General features: G+C 38.0%; 1 protein-coding gene across 1 annotated transcript in view; it reads right to left on the bottom strand.

Annotated features, from left to right (window-relative positions):
- Positions 1 to 27,181, bottom strand: part of LOC136036533 (cGMP-inhibited 3',5'-cyclic phosphodiesterase 3A-like) — a 266,516-nt gene that overhangs the window by 103,302 nt on the left and 136,033 nt on the right. Inside the window, exons 11-12 of the mRNA XM_065718837.1 lie at positions 23,201 to 23,312; positions 1,164 to 1,277 (exon numbers count right to left, since the gene is read on the bottom strand). Coding sequence (XP_065574909.1) covers positions 1,164 to 1,277; positions 23,201 to 23,312 — 226 coding nt within the window. The remainder of the gene's footprint in view (positions 1 to 1,163; positions 1,278 to 23,200; positions 23,313 to 27,181) is intronic.

A 27,181-nucleotide genomic window follows, 5' to 3' on the forward strand; every position in this document is an offset into this window, starting at 1 on the left:
CGTAAAACTTACGGATATACAACTGCAAATTCCTCTGATATACTCTGGCAATTCCTCGACACGCATACTTTTTTTTACTTTCTCTTTCCGCCGCAAGCCAGGTTTCGCGTTGCTCTTGTAATGCATCAACAAGCTTTCTTTTGGTAATTTTTGTCTGAGCCGCAAGCCTACCCCCTCCCCCTAAAACAATACGTATGCAAGGTGCTAATTGTTATCTGCGTAAAACTTGTGGATATACAACATTCCTCGCTGTCCCATTGTCTGTGCATATAAATTGATTGTCCGGTTTACCGACTCTAGAACATGTAACATATAATTGTCCACGGGAAAAACAATCAGTATCAAGATCTATACGACATTTTTCTAATGATTGCCCTTGAGCTTGTTGATGGTGATTGCAAATCTCAATCGAATTGGGAATTAGAACCTTTTAAATTGAAAAGGCAGATCCGTTGGAATCATGGGAATGCGAGGGATTAGAACAGTCTCACCCCCAGAAGGTCCTGTCAAGATTGTTGCCTCTATTACGTTTTCCATTGTTTTTTGTTGTTGTTGTTTTTTTACGGCAAGTCACGTGCCATAGCAAAGCTTTGGTGGGTTAATGTTTCACAAAAGTATTATTGGTAAGCCTATTTTTAGGTGTAGCACGTGTGGTGGAAACCCTGGGAGATCCAGGGAATTTAAAAATTCTGATGGATAGTTAACCGCTTCATTTGATTCCAGAACTGTGTCGACTGACTTGTAAATAACTGCCTGATCTCGAATCTTGGTTAGAATAATATTGTTGATTTCGGCTGCCTGAATCTATTAATTCCTCAATTCACAGTTCAAGGGAGAAATAGATTCCTCTGGAGCGGCTTGCGGTTCAGAAGATAGTTTTATTTGTATTTTTTTTTAACAGTCATTCCAACATAAAAAAAAACTTTCTCGGCTCTAATATGGGTCATATATCTATGCCTTAAAGTTTCAATGACCTAGGGGAAAGTGGAATGTGACTTCTCATAGAACCGCTCCCCTATTTTACCAAACAATGTGGAGAAAAAAAAGAAGATGTATCCTTTGGGCCCTTTATCTATCCTATATCTTCCGTACAATGTTCATGTTTTTAAATAAACTAATTTCAATATTTTTATACACGACTATTGTTTTCACACAATACTTACCTGTTCGATCACTACTTTCCATATCTGGTGGCAAAACTTGGAAACCAGGAATGGGTTGCGAAGTGAAGTAGTACACTGCATGTAGGACGTCAGCTGCATGTGTCCGATTGTGGTCTGAAAAACCAAAAGTTATCACTTCAAATTCGAAATAATATGCTAAAAGATAAAATAATATTTTCTAATGCATGAAATTTTGGCTTAAACTGAGCAAACCTTATGGAAGAAAAATAGAAGGATTATAAAAATTGTAAATTGCAGTTTGTATAAGTGCATAAATATTCTGTCCTATTTTTAAAACTTAGGAATAGATTTTTTAGACATATTTTTTTATTTAAATTTCGCTTTTGACAAAATAAAGCGGAGGATTTTATCCAGATTGTTCAAACATCATTGTAAATGACATAAGAATTACTAAGTTACAATGGCAAATACAGCATGTGTCGAAAACGAGTGTCGAATTTGCTTTGGTTCAGGGACTCAAGAGAATTTGATTAGTCCTTGCGCTTGCAAAGGAAGCATAAGATATGTCCACGAAAGCTGCTTGATTAACTGGCTAAAAATATCAAAACAAGATCATTGTGATTTGTGTCAGCTTGAATTAGGGAAGTGGAGGGTAACTTGTACCTTTTCATATATCACAATACACATACTTAGGATTTTTTTTTGGATCCTACTTCGTGTATTGTGCTTACTTCTGTTTCCTGATTTTCCATTCCCTCTACTAATGTCAGCTATTCGGTTAACTATTCAGCACTTCGGTTCTTTCTTTATTGACCGTTTCGCCGCTGAGGAAATTTTAAAACGGAAAGTCTTTGTTTTCAACCAAAAAGGGGATTTGCCCTCGCAAAAGTCCATGCAGTGTCATGAAAAATCCAATATCCCAGTGAAAAATTTATCTTAAGACTTGACTCACAGCCATAGCTTTTGATTCAGCGAAAACAAACCAGCGAAAACAGGGACACATCGATAACTTTCTACTGTGAGTCTCAGATTCACATATCATTTGCCTTTAATTGCTTGTTTACTTTCTACTATTGCTCAAAAAGCCAAGTATTTACATTTTAATGTGATCAGTTGTTTAAGTATGGAGGGGGGATAACAATATAACTAAGCCTTTCACTCCAATGCTAATGTGAAATAAGTCACTCATGTCTTCTGGTAAGCGTTTTTTTTATTAGCTCGGATCCCCTAAGCGTTTTTTTATTATCTCGGATCCCCTAAATCTCTGTTACTCAATCGTAGCCTCAGGCTGTCACGCTAGGTGCTTGGCTGGGGAAGGGATATCCCATAGGGACAACTTAACGGGCATCTTTTATTATGGTTGCAGCGGTAGCTACGATCTAGTTTCTTTCGTAAGAGGGACATGGTTTAATTGAGATGATCGGTTGGAATGAACTTTTCCCATCTCCGGCGCTTGGAAGTGAAAGAAGCAAACCATATTGTGACGTCGCAATTTCAGTAAGTGCTTATATCATGCCTTTAGTTTATTCCTCCACTGACATTTTGGCTCCTGTGAAGATCAATTGTGCAGTTTTATATTCTGTATAGTTGCCAATTGATCATAAAGATGAAGAGTCTGACGTGAAATTCAGCATGGTATGTAGCAAACTTACTAAATCTATCACTTATGTAAGAGATGATATTCAAAATTTTGTTTTTTGGTTGCAGATAGGAGCTTGAAATCTCAGCAGTAAGGCTCTCTGATACAATAGATCTGATGGTGGGATTTTCATTAAGATTCTACGAATCTTGAGGGGTGTTTTTAAAGTTTTCTCAGACTCGTAACTTTTATGAGTAAAACTAAACCTGATGAAACTTACATATTTAAAATCAGAATCAAATTCACTCTTTTGATGTATCTATTTTTCCGTTTTACAGAGTATCCATTTTTCAAACTTTCGGTTACTATTGAGTCGGGTCACCTCTTACTTACAGTTCGTTACTACGAACTGTTCGATTGACTACATTATTCATGATGAACTATATCGATCCTTTATGTGCAGTAGTTTAAGATTTTCTAACTTTAATCTTAAGTAATTTTAATTTTAAAATAAATATTTTTGCAGTTTGCATTAGCGATTCTGAACTGTAAATATGTAAAATACACAGATGTCATTATAGCTAACAGATAATATTACATTTACTTTTACGCTATAAATGGCTAAAACCCAAAGATTATGACGTCATTCATCAATCTTGTACATGAAAATACAGTTTTACGTAAAAAATTATTCTATTTTAGAAAATATTTTTGTCAATTACAAAAAGTTTTTAAATACAACAATTTCCTTTAAAATGAGCCATTAAACAGCTCTCTATGATGTTCCAGTGCCCCGTCAGCTGCAAAGAAAAAAAGGGGAAAAAAGATGCCGTCATTACAGAATGTCGTAGTTGAAGCAAATTTTCATGTTTTTCAAGCCGATGGACTTTCTTAGTTATTCAAACCAAGGAGCTGAAAATTTCCTACAGGGATATGGGACAAGGTGATTCTAATAATATATTTTGTGTTTCGATCTTACTCTATTTTTAGCAGTTATGGGCTATTGAATATTTTAATATGGGACGTGATCGCTTCTTACTAGGTTGTAAGCTGTCGTTCCAACCCGGATATTTTAATTACTATGGACTAAAGTTCGTTCTCTACTGTAATGAGAAAAAAAAATGCCGTACATGCAGAATATCGTAGTTCAAGCAAATTTTCTTGTTTTTCAAGCCAATGGATTTTACTCAGTATTCAAGCCTAAGGACAGTAAGTTTCCTATATAGGGGCTTCGGACAAGGCAAGTCTAATAGCGTAATTCTTGTTTTGACCTGGTACTATTTACGGAAGTAATGGGCTATTATATTTCTTAGTATTGGACATGATCTTCTCTTACTAGGTAGCTAGCTACCACTGCAACCCAGAACATATATGGTTAAAACCTACAATTATGACGGCATTCTTCAAGTTTATACATAACTAGCTGTTGGGGTGGCGCTTCGCGCCACCCCAACACCTAATTGGTGGGGCGCTTCGCGCCCCCCAAGCCCCCCGCGCGCGTAAGTCGTTACGCGCCATATTAGTTACGCGCCATTGTAGTTGTGTCTCTGTGTCCCACCTGTGAATGTAGATAGATTTATATATGTGTTTCAAACTACGTAAAAATTGCGAATATACAACATTCTTGGGTTTCCCATTGTCTGTGCATATACAAAGCCGTATGTACTAATAATGACGTCATATGCAAACGCTCTTTTTACAAACAAACAAACAAACATGCATACACACAACTCGTTTTTATATAGATAGATAGATAGATAGATACAATACAAATTAACTGCGCAAAACTTGCGAATATACAACATTCTTCGCTGTCCAATTGTCGCTGCATATAAATAGACTAGCTGTTGGGGTGGCGCTTCGCGCCACCCCAACACCTAGTTGGTGGGTGCGCTTCGCGCCCCCCCTAGCCCCCCCGCGCGCGTAAGTCGTTACGCGCCATATTAGTTACGCGCCATTGTAGTTGTGTCTCTGTGTCCCACCTGTGAATATAGATAGATTTATATATGTGTTTCAAACTACGTAAAAATTGCGAATATACAACATTCTTGGGTTTCCCATTGTCTGTGCATATACAAAGCCGTATGTACTAATAATGACGTCATATGCAAACGCTCTTTTTACAAACAAACAAACATGCATACACACAACTCGTTTTTATATAGATAGATAGATAGATAGATACAATACAAATTAACTGCGCAAAACTTGCGAATATACAACATTCTTCGCTGTCCAATTGTCGCTGCATATAAATAGATTGTCAGGTTTACCGACCCTCGAACATGCAACGTACAATTGTCCATGGGAAAAACAATCAATATTAAGATCTATACCACATTTTTCTAATGATTGACCTTGAGCTTTGTTAATGGTGATTGCAAATGCTAATCGAATTGGGAATTGCAATCTTTTAAATTGAAAAGGCAGATCCGTTGGAATCATGGGAATGCGAGGAATAAGAACAGCCTCACCCTCAAAAGGCCCTGTCAAGATTGTGGCCTCTATTAGGTTTTCCATTGTTTTTTTTACGGCAAGTCGCGTGCCATTGCAAAGCTTTGGTGGGTTGATATTTCTTAAAAGTATTATTGGTACGCCTATTTTTAGTTGTAGCATGTATGGTGGAAACCCTGAAAGATCTATGGAATTTAAAAATTCAGATGGATAATTAACCGCTTCATTTGGTTCCAAAACTGTGTCGACTGACTTGTAAAGGACTGCCTGGTCTCGAATCTTGGTCAAAACAATATTGTTGATTTCGTGGACGTCTATATTTTTGGGTGCGAGAATCGCTCTTTCACTTAGCCATTTATTATTTTTATAATTTTTTAGAATATTCGGAAATACTTTTTCAATCAATTCATTTTTGGACGTCACTAAATTACAGAAATCAGCAAACGACGTCATTTGGAAACATGAGTTGTATTTTCTGATTTTTGACAAAAAACGCTTAGATTCTGACGTAGTTCCAGTAAGGAAAGTCTTCAATGGCTCTGGTGGTGCAGCCAATAGAGGAAGTTTAACTTTTCCTGAGGCGCAACACATTCCCATTGTTTCACCATTGAATTTCAAGGCCTTGCAATAGGGACAAATTTTAGACATTGTCCCGATTTGAACACATCTACTCAAGCTATAATCATCGACTGGGTTGTACCTGAATGCCAGGCGATAACTTTCAGGTTGCTCTGATTCCTCGGCACGCTTTCTTTTCTTACTTTCTCTATCAGCAGCAAGCCTGATTTCTTGCTGTTCTTGTGATTCCTCGGCACGCTTTCTTTTCTTACTTTCTCTATCAGCAGCAAGCCTGATTTCTTGCTGTTCTTGTAATTCCTCGGCACGCCTTCTTTTTTCACTTTCTCTTTTAGCAGCAAGTCTGCTTCCGCGTTGCTCTGGTAGTTCCTCGGCACGCTTTCTGTTCTTTCTTTCTCTATCAGCCTCAAGCCTGTTTCCTTGCTGTTCTTTTGATTCCTCGGCACGCCTTCTTTTTTCACTTTCTCTTTTAGCAGCAAGTCTGCTTTCGCGTTGCTCTGGTAGTTCCTCGGCACGCTTTCTTTTCTCACTTTCTCTATCAGCAGCAAGTTTTTTGGCATAGACTCTTTGAGCATCTTCATCGGCTTTTGCCATGGTAAGTTCATCAGTCATTGTAAACTTAAACATTAATAGATTTCTACGTGAACATATGTCTTAAATATCTTGAATGACGTCACCGTCAAAGCAAAAATGACGACAACTAATTTCATGACGTCAGTCAACACAGAAACATGACGTCACCTGATCTACAGACAGACACACAGACAGACAACTTATTTTTATATATATAGAAGATTGTCAGGTTTACCGACCCTCGAACATGCAACGTACAATTGTCCATGGGAAAAACAATCAGTATTAAGATCTATACCACATTTTTCTAATGATTGACCTTGAGCTTTGTTAATGGTGATTGCAAATGCTAATCAAATTGGGAATTGCAATCTTTTAAATTGAAAAGGCAGATCCGTTGGAATCATGGGAATGCGAGGAATAAGAACAGCCTCACCCTCAAAAGGCCCTGTCAAGATTGTGGCCTCTATTAGGTTTTCCATTGTTTTTTTTTTACGGCAAGTCGCGTGCCATTGCAAAGCTTTGGTGGGTTGATATTTCTTAAAAGTATTATTGGTACGCCTATTTTTAGTTGTAGCACGTGTGGTGGAAACCCTGAAGGATCTATGGAATTTAAAAATTCAGATGGATAATTAACCGCTTCATTTGGCTCCAAAACTGTGTCGACTGACTTGTAAAGGACTGCCAGGTCTCGAATCTTGGTCAAAACAATATTGTTGATTTCGTGGACGTCTATATTTTTGGGTGCGAGAATCGCTCTTTCACTTAGCCATTTATTATTTTTATAATTTTTTAGAATATTCGGAAATACTTTTACAATCAATTCATTTTTGGACGTCACTAAATTACAGAAATCGGCAGGTAGTTGTATGCGTCCTGAAATTGAGTCTACTGGGAGCTTTTCGTTTCCAATTGCCAGCAATTGATCTGAAAATGTTTGACCGGAGTCATCGTTTTGCAATCGGACACGCATATTTGTAGTTAATTTTAATATTTTTACGTGTGTCCATAAATTAGAATTTTTCAGGCAAGCATTCATTTCGTCTGCAGGAGTTAAACTACGTAAAAATTGCAAATATACAACATTATTGGCTTTCCCATTGTTTGTGCATATACAAAGCCGGATGTACTAATAATGACGTCATATGCAAACGCTCTTTTTACAAACAAACAAACATGCATACACACAACTCGTTTTTACATAGATAGATAGATAGATAGATACAATACAAATTAACTGCGTAAAACTTGCGAATATACAACATTCTTCGCTGTCCAATTGTCGCTGCATATAAATAGATTGTCAGGTTTACCGACCCTCGAACATGCAACGTACAATTGTCCATGGGAAAAACAATCAGTATTAAGATCTATACCACATTTTTCTAATGGTTGACCTTGAGCTTTGTTGCCATTTGCCATTGCAAAGCTTTGGTGGGTTGATATTTCTTAAAAGTATTATTGGTACGCCTATTTTTAGTTGTAGCACGTGTGGTGGAAACCCTGAAAGATCTATGGAATTTAAAAATTCAGATGGATAATTAACCGCTTCATTTGGTTCCAAAACTGTGTCGACTGACTTGTAAAGGACTGCCTGGTCTCGAATCTTGGTCAAAACAATATTGTTGATTTCGTGGACGTCTATATTTTTGGGTGCGAGAATCGCTCTTTCTCTTAGCCATTTATTATTTTTATAATTTTTTAGAATATTCGGAAATACTTTTTCAATCAATTCATTTTTGGACGTCACTAAATTACAGAAATCAGCAGGTAGTTGTATACGTCCTGAAATTGAGTCTACTGGGAGCTTTCCGTTTCCAATTGCCAGCAATTGATCTGAAAATGTTTGACCAGAGTCATCGTTTTGCAATCGGACACGCATATTTGTAGTTAATTTTAATATTTTTACGTGTGCCCATAAATTAGAATTTTTCAGGCAAGCATTCATTTCGTCTGCAGGAGTTGATCTAGGTATTATAGGTAATGTTTGCCTGAAATCTCCCGCAAGCAATATTAATGTGCTGCCAAAGGGTTTCGACTTCCCTCTCAAATCTTTCAAGCATTGATCCAGAGCCTCGAGCGATTTTTTGTGTGCCATTGTGCACTCATCCCAAATAATAAGTTTGCATTGCTGCAATACTTTACCCATCCCAGATGATTTGGAAATATTGCACGTGGGAGTTTCTGTAGAATGCAAATTCAGAGGCAATTTCAAAGCGGAATGAGCAGTTCTTCCACCAGGCAGCAATGTTGCGGCTATTCCGGACGACGCAATTGCCAACGCTATATCATTTTTTGATCGAATTGATGCCAGAATCAGTTTTATCACAAACGTTTTACCAGTACCTCCTGGCGCATCCAAAAAGAAAATTTCTCCAACGTTGTTATCGACACAATACATTATCGTATCATAAATGTCTTTTTGTTCCGACGTTAACTTGGAAATGTTATTTTGTACATACGACAATAGATCATTCGTACTGTAACTTTGTTCACGATCCAATTCTACACATGTCGAAACAGCAGCGATACGGTTAGGTGAAGGCATTCCCAAATCCTGAAGAGGTTTGTTTGCCATACGTACGCACAAATCTTCTATAATAACTAATGTGTAGTTATAAATTTCTGATGTAATATCAAAATTCATATCTGACGTCTCTAACTGTTTTCGATGGAGTATATCTTCGGACATTTTTGACTTATATTTTTCCCATAACTCTGTAGGAGCTGATGGAGAGCAAGTTGTTAAAATGATGCCAAACAATGCACGAATTTGACTTGGGGTTGACGTTTCGCACGCGTCATTGATGCAGTTATCCCAGTGTTGGTCATTCTCCAATAAATTCAGAGCTTGGCATGCACTACGGTAAATGTCATGTATAGTACCGTTTACAGTTCTCAAATACTCAAAGGATGTCGGACCGGGTACATTCACCAAAAGCAGGCGTAGGAAATAAGCATTCATGTTGATTGGGGTGAACGGTGTAGAGTCTTCCTATCGTGGTATCTTTGAAGATGGTAGGTTGGTCGTCGACTGACTTACCCTGTTTTCGACGTTCAAATACTTTATTTTTAGTATTCCACGTGTAATACGAAGGCACTTCAGTATACAGCAGTTTTTTTGCAAAAGAATCATTTTTGCAAAGCGAAAAAAAAGCTGTTAATGTTGTATCCGGTGGATTCAGGGCTCTTTGTTGCACGTTGGTTTCCGTGAAATAAACACGTTGACCATTCTGTAAATGTACCACTAGGTGAACAACAGCTGGACTACGTTCATGTATCGGAAATGAAAGAATTCGCCAAACAGCTTCATTACTGCTTATGTATCTTCCAGCCTGATATTGTACGATTTTGTCGAAATCTTTGATTTTGGGCTGCAAGCCAAAAACTGCCATGTCACTGCCTTTGTTGACGTATTTACATATGTATTTGATTGCCTTTACGGAGTTACAGTATTCAACGTTTATGTGTGCATTAAATGTTTTTGATAATAATGGGGAATATGGAACAACCCACTGGTTATCTACTTCGATGGTGGTAACGTTACGCTTCTTTATTATTGCTGTCTTACCGCCATCTTCAGTAGATCTTCTTCTATATTGTGGGTAACCATCATTGCCAGTAATTGTCCTTGATACTAAAAGTCGAAGATATTGCTTTGTGCACCTTCCTTTGGCCATGCATGGTGAATTTTTGTTCAGTGCACCGCAAGGTCCATGTATCATATTTTTTACAATAATATCATGTAACCCCTTATCGACATTTTTATCAGGTATTTCAGCGGAAATCACATCATCAATTTCGTTCGAAGTAATTTTTTTATGTAGCCAGATTAGTATATGTGCGTGTGGCAAACCTCGTTTTTGCCATTCCACTGAGTACATCCAGCATCGCACCGACCCAAACACTTCAAGTTTTACTATGTAGTTTATCAGTGATTTCAACTTTTGCCGGAAGACACGGGCCGTAATGTCATGCCTATGAACCCCCGATTGGCCTTCAAGTAAAAGCTGCAGTATCTCGTCCCAAGATTGATTACATATAAATGTAATAAATAAATCTGGACGACCATAGAGACGAACATACGCAATAGCATCTTGAGCATATTCATGCATATGACGGGGACTGCCGGCATATGACGAAGGTAAAATTGTTAATCTTCCAACGTTTCTGGTATTACCGTCATTTATAACTGCATCTCGCAAATGAATGTATTGTTCAGAGCGGAGCTTGGTCTGATTCAGGCGGATATATAGCAAACGTTCTGATTCAATTTTAGCATACATATCAACGACAAATTGGTGAAACAATTCACGGCATTTTAAAATATAATTTTCTTCATCCTGCCGAATCATTAGTCTATAGCAGGCGATAACTTTCAGGTTGCTCTGATTCCTCGGCACGCTTTCTTTTCTTACTTTCTCTATCAGCAGGAAGCCTGACTTCTTGCTGTTCTTGTGATTCCTCGGCACGCTTTCTTTTCTTACTTTCTCTATCAGCAGCAAGCCTGATTTCTTGCTGTTCTTGTGATTCCTCGGCACGCCTTCTTTTTCCACTTTCTCTTTTAGCAGCAAGTCTGCTTTCGCGTTGCTCTGGTAGTTCCTCGGCACGCTTTCTTTTCTGACTTTCTATATCAGCAGCAAGTTTTTTGGCATAGACTCTTTGAGCATCTTCATCGGCTTTTGCCATTGTAAGTTCATCAGTCATTGTAAACTTAAACATTAATAGATTTCTACGTGAACATATATGTCTTAAATATCTTTAATGACGTCACCGTCATAGCAAAAATGACGACAACTAACTTCATGACGTCAGTCGACACAGAAACATGACGTCACCTGATCCACAGACAGACAACTTATTTTTATATATATAGAAGATAGATAGATGTCCCGGTCGTCATTTGTGTCCCGATGTCCCGGTGTGTAATTTCGTCAATCAACAAACATGACGTCAGTCGACACACAAACATGACGTCACTCAACACACACACACACACACACAGACAATGTATTTTTATATATATAGATAGATAGATAGATATGCAGTTTTTTAAAAATTGATTCTACATTACAATCTTTTTTTATTACAAAAGGCACGAGATGTAGTAATTTCCTTTTAAATTAGCCATTAAAACGCTCTCTATGATATTCCAGTGCCGTGCTAGTTGAGGAGGAAGAACGGGAAAAAAAGATGCCATTGATGCAGTATGTTACACTTCAAGCAACTTTTCTTGTTTTCCAAGCCAGTATATTTTCCTCGCTATACAGGCCAAGGGATGGTAAGTTTCCTATAAGGGGTTATCAGACAAGGTAATTCCAATACTGTGCTTCTTTTCCTGATCTGACACACTATTTAGGAGTTATGGGCTACTGTATTTGTTAGTATTTGGACGTAATCGTCTCTTACTAGGTTGCTAGCTACCACTGCAACCCGGATTTACTAAGTATCAGCCGTCTCTACAGCTATGATACCGATGTAATTTACATAGTCCCCATTTATAACTTTCCAGATTAACCCCTTATATAATATTTTTTAGTGTATTAACGTATTTATTATCATGTCTTATATATAACTTACAATTCGAATACAATTACTAAAGCTACCTCCTAGCTATATTAATAATAATAGTGTACTTCTTGTTTTGATCTGACACCACTACCGCTGCAGCCTGGATAATGTTCTAGTACCCCGACAACTTTCGAGTTATATTGGATTTCAGTTACTATTGACAGAAATGATTCCGTATATAGAATAGAATAGAATATGATTTATTGGCTAAAATAGCACACAAGCTAGCATAAGCACGTCAGAACAATTACAATTACAATGATAAAATAAATGTTAAGGGATAAACATAGTTACAAAGTTAAATCAATTATTAAAATACGAAACAAAATAGGGAACGAAAGAGCTTTTGTACCTCATTGTCAACATTTGGGGACACAAGTCAAGTTGAGTATTTGGAGCTCTACGAGCATTAAGTCTTGAATTGGGAAGGATTGGAGGGTTTTCTTTGAAGGGGGGAAGAAGACGTCGATGATAGTCGGAATTAAGGCACTTGTGCCCAAAGTTCATGGTAAGGAAGTGACGTCGTGATTCCAATGTAGTGAGTTCAAGTCTAGCCAAACCTTCATCATAAGTAGTATAGGACGTATATTTTTATAGCTCTTTTTTGAATGCTTTCAATTTTAGAACATTGGGATTTGGTCAATCCAGGGTGCCAGACAGGGCGAGCATATTCAAGACAGGGTCTTATATAAGAACAATAAGTTATTTTAAGGTTCTGGATTGATATGGAGAACCATTTAAGAAGGGAGAAAGTTCTAAGGAGAAAACCAACTGTTTTAAATAAGTGAAAAGAGTGAGATTTCCATTTAAGGTCATTGTCCAAGTGCACACCAAGTAGCTTAACCATGTTTAAATTTGGGATACAAAGGTAATTATTGATTGGGAGTATATTTTTTAAAAAGGAGAATAGCGTTAAACTGCTTTTCGGTATGCTCAGATTGAGTTTAACATTGCAAGATCATTCTTTAAGTTGTTAATGAGTGAGTCAAGTTTAACACCCAAAGTGTTTGAGGTTTGACAAAGGTTAAGTAATGTCAAATCATTCGCAAATTTAAAAGTGTTGTTAAAGTTTGGTAAAACATTGTTAAAAACAATTAAGAATGCTAAAGGACCCAATTTAGTCCCTTGGGGTGCTCCACAGGAAATTGAGGTAAAACCTGATGAATCTGGTAAAACCTGAACATTGGTTATTTTTCGGTATAGGTGATATAATAGCTCGTTTAAAACACACTGGAAAAATACCATCTACAAAACATTGGTTAAAAATTGCAGTTAGAGGTACACTTAAATAATGGGCACATTTCACAATCAATTTGGTAGGGATATCACCTGGGTATACTGACTTATTTGTATCAAGATTTTCGAGTTTAAGCTGGGTCTGATGTATTTCAATCCCAGGAATGTCACTCACTGCACTGTTGGCCGGCATATTTTGGAGTGGCGGGTGAGTTTTACAAGTTGAAGTAAAATAATCATTTATGATGCCTGCACTCACTGGGTTGATATTACTATCCAGTAAGAGAAACTTAGAAGAGACCTTTCCCATGAGATCTTGGATACATTTGTGGAAATTCTTAGGGTTAGAATACAGTAACTTATGCTCTTTTCTTGCTTTACGAATTTCACTAATAACAATGTTTCGAAGTTTTCGAGATTCCTGGAAAAATCCTTCCTTAAAGAGTCTATCACGTTCGTTTATTAGGCACAAAATTTTTTTATTTATCCATGGTTTACAATTGGATTTGCAATTGACTTTTTTCACTGGAAAGGTGTCACAGTATAACTGGAAAAGTTCAGCTGAATACTTAGAAGCCATTTCATCACCATTGGTAAGACATAGGATATTGGCCCAGGATTTCAAATTTTTACTTTGAAATGGGCAATCTTCTCGTCAGTAATGGGTCTATATGAATAACTGATCAATGGTTTAGGGGGAAAGGATGATAAAGGGGTTCAAAAGATACATAGATGGTCACTTGCCTCTAATGGAGGGGCTATTTTCGGGGCACAGTAGTAATCTTCAATGTTGGTAAAAATCAAGTCTAGGGTTTTATCAGTGCGTGTAGGTGACTTAGACTACCTGGTCAAGACTAAGAGCAGCGCTAAGCTACTTTTGGTCTAGCTCATTAAAATCACCACATAGTGTGGTCCACCACATATGAAAGGGGCTGTTCCCTCCTCAACGTCCCGCTCTTTACGCTAAATTGTTTTATTGTTTTAAAAGGTAGAGTCGGGAGAAAGAGTCAAACTTTAGCGTAAAGAGTGGGGCGTTGAGGAGGGGACAGTCATTTTCGTTGGTCTCAATGTTGTTTATTCCATATCATTCCACCCAGAAACTAAAATTTCGGCCTTCATTAAATAATACAGAAATTGCATTTCGGAATGTTAGAGCGATGAAAACATCTATTGTATTGAAATTTAGCATCGTATTGACTAACGAATTTAGACGGTGTGAACAGGATTTGCTAGGAGTTTCAGAAATTCATTTCCTTGAGGTAGTTTTCGATGTAACACCTAAAATTAGGTATCCGTTTTTCTATCCCTGGGGTAGAAAACATGAAATTAGGTGAAATAGAATTTGTTTACTCTGATAGGAGGGATGAGGTGCATAGGGAGGTAGTAGGGCTAGTGAATAATAATGAAGCTTCTAATTCTTGCTTAGGTTGGAAAGGAATTAACAATGGAGTGCTAGTTCCTCATTCGACGATTTGAAGTGCAAGGTATCAGTCATAGTAGTATATACCCCCTGTAGAACAAACTGATAGAGATGGTAGAGACACAAATGAATTTTACGTAAGGCTACAGGAATCCCAGGCAGAAATACGGTATTTTCATTAGGGGATATTAATGGCAAGGTGGGTAGAAGTAGAGATGGATGGTATCCTAGCCTAGGTCAATTTGGTGTAGGAAAAGAAAATAGTAATTGTTATAGACTGATGCAGATTTATAGAAATAACAATGTATTTATAGCCAATACAGTATTTGTTCATAAAATGGTCCATACGTTAACATCGTACTCACACAACGGCAAGACAAACCTTCCTGATTACATTATTGTAAACCGATGATTAGCAGGATCCATACAAGATACAAGGGTATACACTACTTCAATTAGGATAATTGAAGATGAAAAGGAATAAGGGAAAAGTGAAGATTAGTAAGAATAAGCAAAGATGAAAAGGTAACGTTGGATAACGAGAAGATTGATCAGGTGGACAGTTTCCCTTTTCAGTAAAGAAGGTGGGAGCAGTGAATATTTTAAAAGTAGAAAAGCCAAGGATCAGGGTGTTTTTCCACAGTTGAAAACGGCTCTGAAGCATGGGCGCTCCAAAAATGGATGAAGATTTGCTAAATGTTTTCCAGAGAAATTGCCTACGGATTATTCTGGGTCCCCGGGTGACTGACCGTATTTCAAACAGTAGGCTGTTCAAAAAGTGTGGTTCAGTCCCACTTTCTACAGCTATAATGAAAGAAAGGTTGAGATGGCTAGGACACGTTCTGCGGACGAAGGATGACAGAATACCAAAGATTGTTCTTCTCGGCCAACCGTTTAGGGCCAAACAGAAAACAGGTCGTCCACGGTTGAGGTGGGAGGATGTCATAAAGAAAGATTTAAGGGAAATGGGAATTTCCCGGGAGGGTGTTGAATAGATTGGCTTTGAATAGATTGAGGTGTTGAATAGATCATGCGGTGAGCTGTTAGTAGTATCTGTAGTAAACTAATACAATTACTACTACTAGAAAACCACTGCGGCGCCTAGACGCATGAGACTAAGACAACTACGCACGTTCCTCATCTGTATTAATCTATTCAATGCAATGTCTTCCTCTTTACGCCATCCTCCCTAAGAGGTACTCATTTTCCTTAAATCTTTCGTTATGACATCCTCCCACTCCACTCGGGAACGACCTACTTTCACGTAGGTTTGTCACGCAGGGTCTAAGTTTATGATTAACTTTTCTTTTATTGTTTGTTTTTTATTTTTTCCTTTTATTTTTGCTCTATAACCTTTTTTTATGGCTTTCTAAATTGTATTATGCAGTTGAAGACGAATAACAGAAGTACCACTACTACTACTACTACTACTACTACTACTACGGAAAACTCACTGCAGCAACCAGCCGTCTGAGGCCAACACGACTACATACGCTCCTTCTCCACCCCAAGCTATCTAAAGCCTCTCTCTTTACACCCTCCCAAAAAGTTCCGATTTCCTCTAAATATTCCCTTGCAACCTCTGACCACCCTATTCAGGGATAACCTACTTTTCGTCTGGCCCTAGATGGTTGATCAAAAGAAAGATGTTTGGATCTTTCATCTGCAGAATATGTCCTAGCCATCTCAGCCTTTCTGTCATTATAGCCGTAGAAAGATGGATAGAACCTTTTTTGAACAGCTTACTCTTTGAAATACGTCCAGTCAGACAAGTATCAAAATCAATCCTACAGTAATATGAAGGATTGTCTGGAAAATCTGGATTATCTGGAAAACATCTAGCAAATCCTCCTTTTTCATTAGGAGCGCCGACGTTTCAGAACCATAATTAACCACTGTCATTACTGGAGGTATTGGTGCTCGTCCGAAGTCTGCTCTCATGCATTCGTGGCGCAAGCAGAGCTGACTTCCCGTGCCTCTAGATATCCAACTAGCCACCGGAGAACTAAATGCACCAGGGGACGGTTGGGTTAGCAGCCCTCCTCCTGGAATTCATTCCTACGAATGGAACTGGAAATACAGCCTTGGACGCCCCACCTACTTTCCCAAATAGACCCAGGCCTGCCCAAGGACGTACCCCTTTGAAAATCGCAGATCAAGGTGCCATTAATGTTACCCCTGGAATGTCCTGACGCTGAACCAGCCTGCTACTAAGCTTCTTTTAGGAAATGAACTAAAAAGATATAAAGTGACGATCGCAGGACAAACAGAAACTCAACTTACCTGAAGCGGTAAAGAAAATATTGGAGAAGGACGGACACTGCTTTGGTCTGGCGAAACTCAAAGAAGAGGGGGAGTTGGTCTTTTTCTCAACAGCTTCACCCAGAAAGCCCTACTGTCATTCACCCCTATCTCATCGCGTCTACTGAGAGCGAGAATTGACGGCAATCACGGGAAGATAACTGTTTTTACCTGTTATGCACCGACAAACAAAGCCAAAGATGACGACCTGTCCTCCGAGCTCTCCTCCGTGTCACCACACGACTACCTCAAAGTCATAGGAGATTTTAACGCTGGAGTCGCTAACAACTCTGGCCTGTATAATGCGGCTGTTGGACCTGTGACGGCTGACGCTCTGAATGATAATGGTGAGCGGCTGGTCGATTACTGCATCACCTAGACCCCATCAGCCACAAATACTTGATTCATGAGAAAATACATTGCGATGCAAACATGGAACAGCAATGACGGCAAGACAAAAAAGATGCTTGACTACATCATTGTACGAAAACGCTGGTTTTCGTCTGTCCAAAATTGCCACTCATACAGAGGTGCCGAGCTCGGCAATACCGACCATCGTTTTGCTTCTGCAAGAATCAAGCTCCAGCTGAGGGCCAACAAGAATAACTCCACTTCCTCCAAGAAGATAAACACCCCTCGACTGAAGTCATATCGCCGGTTCGTGATCGGTATATGGTTGATGTCTCTATCCACTTTGAGGCCCTCCAGAAGTGTTCAGAAAGCGAGTCAGCGTGGAACACTATCAAGGTTAACGTTCTCACTGCAGCTACAGAAGTTGTGGACTTGAAGAAAAGAAAAAAGAAAGATCGGATTAGCAAACAGACGTTCGGAGTGATCGAGCAGAGACGGTGAGGGAGACTACGAGGAGGTATGACACTTAACAGACAGCTCAACAAACAGCGCAACTCTATGCTTCACAAGGACAAAAGACTTCATCGAAGGCAAAGCCGCTGAACTCGAGCAAGTTGCCCAAAAGAAAGACATTCGAGAAACGTCAAAGATCTTGTTTGAGCTAACTGGCCAACACACCATCGCGTCCACTAGCCTGAAAGCAGCGAATGGAAAAACTATATACGATCAGTCCCAAAGTTGTGGTCTATGGAAGAAACACTTGAACATACTGCTCAACTCAGATCCATCCTATTGCATTGACCCAGGGCTTGTTGCTGATGCTGCAGAAGCTACCGCTGCCCCCGACGGTGACAAATTTTCTCCTGAGTAGACCAGATCGGCCGTAAAGAAACTTAAGAAGAATAAAGCAGCCGGCACTTGTAGCATTGCTTCTGAGCTACTTACAACAGGCGGCCAAACAATGATACTCTGGCTGCAGATAGTGCTCATCATAATCTGGCGGACTGAAGTATAACATCGGACTGGAAGAAAAGAATCTTTGTGCTAATGTTTAAGCGCAAGGGCACCAAGACGGACTGCAGCAACTACCGTAGTATCACCCTACTGTCTGTTCCTGGAAAGCTGTTTGCGATGCTGCAGCTGAAATGAGCAACAAGTTGCCTACATGCTTTGTGCCGCCCCAACAGGCCTGATTCATCCCAGGATGATCCACAAATGAGCAGATTCAAACGGTTAGACAGATCGTCGAGAGGACAGTGGAATTTAACAAAAAAGCCAACATAGCTTTCATTGAGTTTGGTTCTGCCTTTGACACTGTTGACAGGCCGTCCCTTTGGCTAATCCTGACAGCGGCAGGCCTACCCACAAAGATACTCAACCTATTCAAAGAACTTTACAGCCGCACAGAAAGTGCTATCCCGGTTAACGGGATGCTTTCTTCTTCCTTCCCCATACAAAATGGAGTACAGCAAGGATGCGCTGCTGCACCTGAGCTGTTTAACTGCGTCATCAACCATATCCTGAATGAGACGCGCCATGCCCACTCTTTCGGCATCAGTTATGCCCGGAGGACTCTGTCCGATGTTGCCTTCGCGGACAATTTAGCTGTCCTTAGTGCCAATCACGATCAACTTAATTCTGCACTCGAGACACTCTCCTCCACAGCCTCTAAAGTTGGGCTGCAAATCAACTGGAAGAAAACGAAGATCATGTCCATAGAAAAGACCGCATCAGCACCATCCTCAACTGTTGAGATTAATGGCCAAGCTGTCAATGTAGTAAGGCAGTTCAAATATCACGGATCAATTGTATCCTCAAGTGGCACACTTGACGCCAAAATCTCAGCCAGATCAGCCAAGGCAAGCTCTGTGTTCAGACGACTCCTGAGAGCAGTCTTCCACAAACTATAAATTAGCCGCCATAACAAAGCCCAAATTTACAACGCCACAGTCTCAAGCATCATGCTGTATACTCTTCGGAGACATGGCCAATAACTCAGACAGAGTTAAGAAGAGTCGATGCTGTTCAGACTAGACAACTGCGTCGAGTCGAAAGCTTCAAATGGTATGACAAGATCTGCAATACTGAGATCCGGAAGACCTTGAAGGTGGCAAACCCCTCTACACAAGTAGAATCATCCTCTCTAAGGTGGTACGGCCACCTACTCCGTCTCCCGCCAAGTACCCCCACAAGGATCATCTCGGGCTTCAATCCCTGAGAAAATGACAGGAAACGCCCTCGAGGAAGGCCACGCTGATGTAATAAACCGACACCTGCTCAATTGCAACATCAACCCAAATGAGGCCCCATCCATAGCCCTGGACAAGGCTACTTAGAGAAGAATGACGGCGTTATCAACCAGTTCCCTCTATGCTGGCGACCCTGCTGGGTAAGAGCGTTAAGTAAAATAAGTCGAAGCAAAGTCATTAGTGAGTTTTCAATGTTCTAATCTTGGCTCGCAGGCATATCTTTCTATTCTACCAAACTTCTTTCAACTGTGAAAAATACTCTGGGCCTTGTTTATTCTACTTTTAACATCTTCACTATATTCACCATCTATACTAATAATACTGCCCGAGTAGGCGAAGATATCCGCCAGATCAATCTTTACGTTACCCCACGGTTCGATGACACAAACCACTTCCTAAAACCCTTCCCAAACCACACTGTTCTTCTATTAAAAGTTTATCTACAACATCTCCAAGTTTCGAGAGTAACTTCTAGTAATTTTCTTACCAACCAACCTAAAGCTTCTATTTTATTTTTTCTTATCGCCTTTCTTATAAAAGAAGTTTATAGAATTAGGGTATATAGGAATGCTGCTATTGATGTTAAAAATAAAGATGACCATCTCCTGAATTTAGGGAGGGCCATTACCTTCCAGAAACAGTTGAATACTAAACTACAGAGTCTACAATGTACAAGGTTAATGGAATACTTTTTGGAAAATTGTTTGTGAAGTAGCAGATGGTGGCTTAGAGAGAGAAGTTAGAAACATTACTAGGACGTCAGTAAAATGGTTTAAATTTAGTAAAGAGGATGAAGTACTTGCACAAGAAATAACTTAGTAATTTATCATACGAAAATAAGAGTTATGTAAGGAAAATGGAGAAAGCCTTAGAACATGAATTAAAAGGTGTGAAGTAAAAGCCATGAATAAAATTGCTCAAGATCTGGAAGATACAGCCAGACGGCATCAAAGAAAAATTTTATTACTGGTATATTAAAAGTTGAGATGGAACAGTCAATCTGGACTTGTCCCAGTTAAAGGTAGAAACGGAGTCACAATTAGTGATAAGGAAAGAGCTAAAAAGAGATGGGAAGAACATTTTCAGAATATGACAAACTATGATAAAGTTACAGGAAACGATAAAGAAAAGCATAAAAAAATTGCGACACATTGAAAGTGAAGTAAGATTTATTTTGTAAGGAAGAATTAAAGACAGTAATAAAAGGATTAAAAATAAGAAAGCACCAGGTCCTGATAATGTGGTAAATGGTTAGTTTCATTTAATACAGTAATGAAGTTAATCTGAACTTTTAGTGGCTGTAGAGATCAAAATTAGTGATCCTTTTTACCTCTGTGCCTCAAATTTTCATATGTTTTACCTCTTTAACTTGTTACCTTTATAAGTATAATTTTACGTAACATTGACCTCTACAACTTGAACTATGCCTAAGTCGAACTATAGCCTACGCAACTCGAAGAAAATTCATGATCCCATGGATTTCAAGTTAGCGAGAGTCGACTGTACATTAAAGTGACTAGTTGTATGTACGAAAACAACATTGATGCAGTTAACGCAGACAATGAGGTCAGTAGCTGTTTTTGCATTAAGAAAAAGTTGAGCAGGGTTGCGTTCTATCCCCACTTATAAGGATCATTTTGATGAGATGTCCTTAGGAACATAGCAAAGGCTGCGGGAGAGCATGGAATCAAATATGGAAGCAAAACTCTCCTAGACTGAGATTGTGCTGATCCTTTCAGAATCCTCGATGAAAATGTTAGCAAAGAATGAATTTTTGGAGGTTGTGAGAGTTCAAAGTGGAAGAAAAGGTTTGAAAATTATTATAAAGAAGACTAAGTCGTTAAGACTAGGAGTAAATCAAGGGGGAAAGGGGATGTTGGGTAGGGAGAAGATTTATCAAGTGGATATCTTCACTCCCTCAGGTAGTATTATTAGTAAAGATGGCGGATGCAGTGAAGATTTTAAAAGTAGAATAAATAAGGCCCAGGGTATTTTTCACAGTTGAAAAAAGTTTGGAAGAATAGAAAGATAACTCTGCGAACCAAGATTTGAACATTAGAAGTTCAGTGATGACACTGGTCAAGTGTCATCTCATCTGGTTCTGAAACGTCGGTGCTCCAAAAGAAAGAGGAGGATTTGTTAGATGTTTTCCAGATAAATTACTTAAAGATTGATTTTGATACTTGTGTGACTGAACGCATTTCAAAAAGTAAGCTTTAAAAAAATATGGGTCTATCCAGATTTCTTGAACTATAATGAGAGAAAGGTTGACATGGCTAGGACACATTCTGGTGATAAAGTATGTCAGATTCCCAAATGTTTCCCTTTTGACCAGCCATCTAGGGCCAGATGAAAAGCAAGTCATACCCGAATGGGTTGGGAGGAGGTTGTAAGAAAATATTTATAGGAAATTGGAACTTCTTGAGAAGGTGTAAAGAGGGGGGCTTAGAATAGATTGGGATGGAGAAGAAGCGTGTGTAGCCATGTTGGCCTCAGACGGCTGGTTGCTGCAGAGAGCTGTCATTAGCAGTAGTAGTACTTTCGGTATTCGTCTTTAACTACATAATACAATCTCTAGAAATAACTAAAAAGAAAAAATGAAATGAAGAAAAATAAAATGAAAAACAAACAATAAAAGACTAAATTTCATCACAAACTTAGACCCTGCGTGACAAACCTACGCTTTCTTGAAATCAGAACTGAAAGGTACCCAGGAAAAAAGTTCTAAAAACAAGTAAAAACACAGTCGTAGACTAATAAAGCAAAAACATAAAGAACTTTTAGATGACAAAACCAGTTTTAAAAAAATGGCCTGCCAGTCTTTACTTACTACTTTACTATACTACTATACTTTACTATTCCAGGACTGTCTGTTTTTCATTTTGTCTGGAGACTTGAAATTTGAAATTGAGACTATTTATTTCATTCCTGAGGCATTTTCAGGTTTGTTATCAAGGGAGCTTATTTTTTGTTTCGCAGGATTTAAGCTTTGACTTAAGCGACAAATTTCTTTTTTTAGCTTATTTCAAAGCGTTTTCAACCAATCTTTCGCCGTTGAGAACGAGCCTCAGACGTAGTTGTGATAGATAAAGAATTTTCTTCTTCTTTTCACTGCCGTAATACAATTAAAGCATACGGTGATTTTCAAAATTTTCTATACTCGTTACAAAGTATCATTGTCGTACCATCTTCATATCAGTAACCAAATTACGTAGGAAAAGTATTCGTACTAGTTTTACACAGAATTCTTTTTTTTGTACTGGGACAACCAGCAGATCGTTACCGCTAAGGGGCTTCAACTAATATACTTTGAATTCGAAAGGGACGCTCATAGCACCCGGGATGTAGTAACAAAAAAGTGAAGAGCCAGGAGACTGTAAGTTTCATGTATGGGGTTTTTGGCATGGAATTCCAATGGTTTACCTTTTATTTTGATCCGATATGGTTTGAAATAAACAATTTTGGGTTGTTACAGTTCGAGGTTCGTCCTTCACTAGGTTGCACCTACCGCTGTCATCACAATAAATACATTTTCCGTTCTGAAAAACAGCCTTTTTTTTCTCTTTCCGTTTATTATTAATTTCCGACCACACAACAAATTCTAAGGTGTCTGCCTTATATGTGTCAATGACTCAGAGAAACGCTCTACTAGTAGGATAATGTTTGCAACAGGCCGCAAAAACGCATGTTTAAAGCAAAAATTAACCAAGGTAACACTGCTCTAGCCTAGTTGCATGAAGAGCCATTCGGGTAACTGAGTACTTACAAGGTTTTTCTCTGTATCCCATTTCTAAGGCGTGAAAGAAGTTGAAGAACTCTTGAACGGGAATTTTGAAGGTTTCAAAGAGCCCAACTTCAAGGAAAACTCTGTAGCATACCTGAAAATCAGGAGGGAATTTTAATTTATTCGAATTTTATTTCACTATAATTTTTATTCACTATAAACGAACCAGCGTTAAATATATAACGATATATTTGCATTCTCACATCAATGCCTGGGACAAAAAAAAAACACTTAAATATTTTCTTTTGCTTCTATCACGATCATATGTAATTAAAAAATTTGGCTACCATTAAATATTTTTATCCTAATAATAATTTGTTCTCTTTTAATTAGATATCCTCATACTTTTTATACACAAATAGAGCTTTTATAGATAATACTTTTTATAGATGGAGTTTTATACATTGCAAAATTTACTTAGTCGCCATTGGACTCCCAAAGTTTAGAACTTTTTTTAAATGAGCTAGAAATGAGATGCATTCTTCTGTCATATCTTTTAACCACTGATTGCATAAAAACTTCATTGAAGATACAGGAAATCGGCAATACCTGGATAGAAAATTTTTTAATACGTCTACTTCGAAAACTACTTGACCTAAGTTATTTTATTTTTAGTCTATTAATTTCTTGTTTTTTAGTGATTTATTTTGAACCAAAACATTGACGCAAAAATCATGTGTTCTTGTGGTTTTATGTAGAATATCACCTATTCCTTAAGGAAAACTACCTTAAGATTTTATTTTTTTTTTAACATGAGAAATCAAAAACTGCACTTTTTCTACGGCTTACAGAAGGGAGACAAAATTTAATTTTGGTGATATTTCCCATTTAGTGATTTTTTCAATTATTTTAGTGGTTTATTTTTAAGCTGATGGCAACTCTGAGCTCAGCTATACAGCACAATTCTCACCATTTTTTCTCATTTGTATCCTTGAACAAAAATAGTTCCTGCGAAAATCCTGAAAATATTATTTTGTCTTTTACTAAAAATCATACAAATCTGAGGCAGACCTTTCCGTTCTAGGCATTATGACATATTAATGCACATATAATACACACAAATTTGACAATATAAAGCATAGACCTAAGGAAAATTACATTCCCCCTAAAGTGAAACTTTCGGTAAAGAAGTGAGCACGGGCTGAAATCATACCATCAAAATACGATTTATAAGAACTATTATTAAAATTGATGAGTTTTAGAATTAGGCAAAGGTATTTTAGTTTTAAAATAGCCCTTGATTTGATTCATAGACTGAGATTCTAGCAATTGAAATGAGTAGCCTACAGTTTTATATCCTCAACTAACAGCACGATGACAGGTATACAAAAAACCTGTAGTGTATAGTCTTTTGTGAGGATAAGAGAAACTTTGCTTTGGCCTTCCCCCAGCACAACTTTCCCCAAACATTTCAAGTAACAATTCTCCAGCTATGAGAGACTAAACAGGGTATATTTAACAGAAATATAGCTTTGGAAATGCAGGATTTATGATAAGACCCCCCTCCCTTTAATCAAATCCATTGTCCATCTGAACAAGTAAAATAGTCTGATTTTAATTTTTTACTTCATAAAAGCGAACTTTATCCGAAAAGGATATATTCTCAATATTTATACCTCTTGAAGACGGGGAAATATTGAATACGGGAATCAAATACAAAAACCTATTAATAAAGGCCCATTCACGATGACACTTTACTAGTACCAAGATCTCGCACTAGTTTGGGAAATCAGCTAAAACCGAATCCATTGACAATAGAAATTTAGCTAGTCTGGAACTGGATCGAATAAAAAGCGAAGTTCAGTCGACTTAAACTTAGTTAAGGCCGAACCCGTAAGAATTTTTCCTAGAATTTTCTGATTGGTTAATACCCAAGCCTTATCCAGATAGAGAAAAAAAAACTGCAAACGAAAAAAAAACAAACGGTGAAGTGAGATAAAAAAGAATTAACGCATTTGGAGTAGCTGCTGGAGTTCTTCAGAGTTCGACAACATTTTTTACAACAAGAGAAACAAGGAATATATAAGATATAAGGAAAAAATAACAATTACGTGGACTAATTAAGGTATTAGTTTACTTCAGTATTTAAATTGTTCATTATGAATATAAAAGCTTGATCTCTAGCATGAGCTAATACCAGGTTTCAGAACGGGCTAAATTTCCGTGTAAGCAGAATCTCATTGTGAATGAGCCAGTTATATATATATATATATATATATATATATATATATATATATATATATATATATATATATATGTAAACGTATATATATATATATATATATATATATATATATATATATATATATATATATATATATATATATATATATATATATATACTAGCTGTTGGTGGGGTTCATCTAGTTGGTGGGGCGCTTCGCGCCCCCCCCCCCCAAGCCCCCCCGCGCGCGTAAGTCGTTACGCGCCATATTAGTTACGCGCCATTGTAGTTGTGTCCCTGTGTCCCACCTGTGAATATAGATAGATTTATATATGTGTTTCAAACTACGTAAAAATTGTGAATATACAACATTTTTGGCTTTCCCACTACTGGGAGCTTTCCGTTTCCAATTGCCAGCAATTGATCTGAAAATGTTTGACCAGAGTCATCGTTTTGCAATCGGACACCCATATTTGTAGTTAATTTTAATATTTTTACGTGTGCCCATAAATTAGAATTTTTCAGGCAAGCATTCATTTCGTCTGCAGGAGTTAAACTACGTAAAAATTGCGAATATACAACATTCTTGGCTTTCCCATTGTCTGTGCATATACAAAGCCGTACGTACTAATAATGACGTCATATGCAAACGCTCTTTTTACAAACAAACAAACATGCATACACACAACTCGTTTTTATATAGATAGATAGATAGATACAATACAAATTAACAATATACAACATTCTTCGCTGTCCAATTGTCGCTGCATATAAATAGATTGTCAGGTTTACCGACCCTCGAACATGCAACGTACAATTGTCCATGGGAAAAACAATCAGTATTAAGATCTATACCACATTTTTCTAATGATTGACCTTGAGCTTTGTTAATGGTGATTGCAAATGCTAATCGAATTGAGAATTGCAATCTTTTAAATTGAAAAGGCAGATCCGTTGGAATCATGGGAATGCGAGGAATAAGAACAGCCTCACCCTCAAAAGGCCCTGTCAAGATTGTGGCCTCTATTAGGTTTTCCATTGTTTTTTTTTACGGCAAGTCGCGTGCAATTGCAAAGCTTTGGTGGGTTGATATTTCTTAAAAGTATTATTGGTACGCCTATTTTTAGTTGTAGCACATGTGGTGGAAACCCTGAAAGATCTATGGAATTTAAAAATTCAGATGGATAATTAACAGCTTCATTTGGTTCCAAAACTGTGTCGACTGACTTGTAAAGGACTGCCTGGTCTCGAATCTTGACTTATATTTTTCCCTTAACTCTGTAGGAGCTGATGGAGAGCAAGTTGTTAAAATGATGCCAAACAATGCACGAATTTTACTTGGGGTTGACGTTTTGCACGCGTCATTGATGCAGTTATCCCAGTGTTGGTCATTCTCCAATAAATTCAGAGCTTGGCATGCACTACGGTAAGTGTCATGTATAGTACCGTTTACAGTTCTCAAATACTCAAAGGATGTCGGACCGGGTACATTCACCAAAAGCAGGCGTAGAAAGAAGCATTCATGTTGATTGGGGTGAACGGTGTAGAGTCTTCCTATCGTGGTATCTTTGAAGATGGTAGGTTGGCCGTCGACTGACCCCTGTTTTCGACGTTCAAATACTTTATTTTTAGTATTCCACGTGCTTGAATACATTCGTTTTGAGCAGCTTCCTCGGGTGTTGCCATTGTAGGTTCTTCAGTCATTTTACAATTAGAAATTTCTTTTCAACGGTCTTCTTACAATTAAAAATTTGTCTTTGAACGATATTCTTAAATACCTGTGTCCTGGTCGTCATTTA

This window comes from Artemia franciscana, chromosome 15 (genome assembly GCF_032884065.1).
Source record: "Artemia franciscana chromosome 15, ASM3288406v1, whole genome shotgun sequence".
In the NCBI taxonomy this organism is placed as follows: Eukaryota; Metazoa; Arthropoda; class Branchiopoda; order Anostraca; family Artemiidae; genus Artemia; species Artemia franciscana.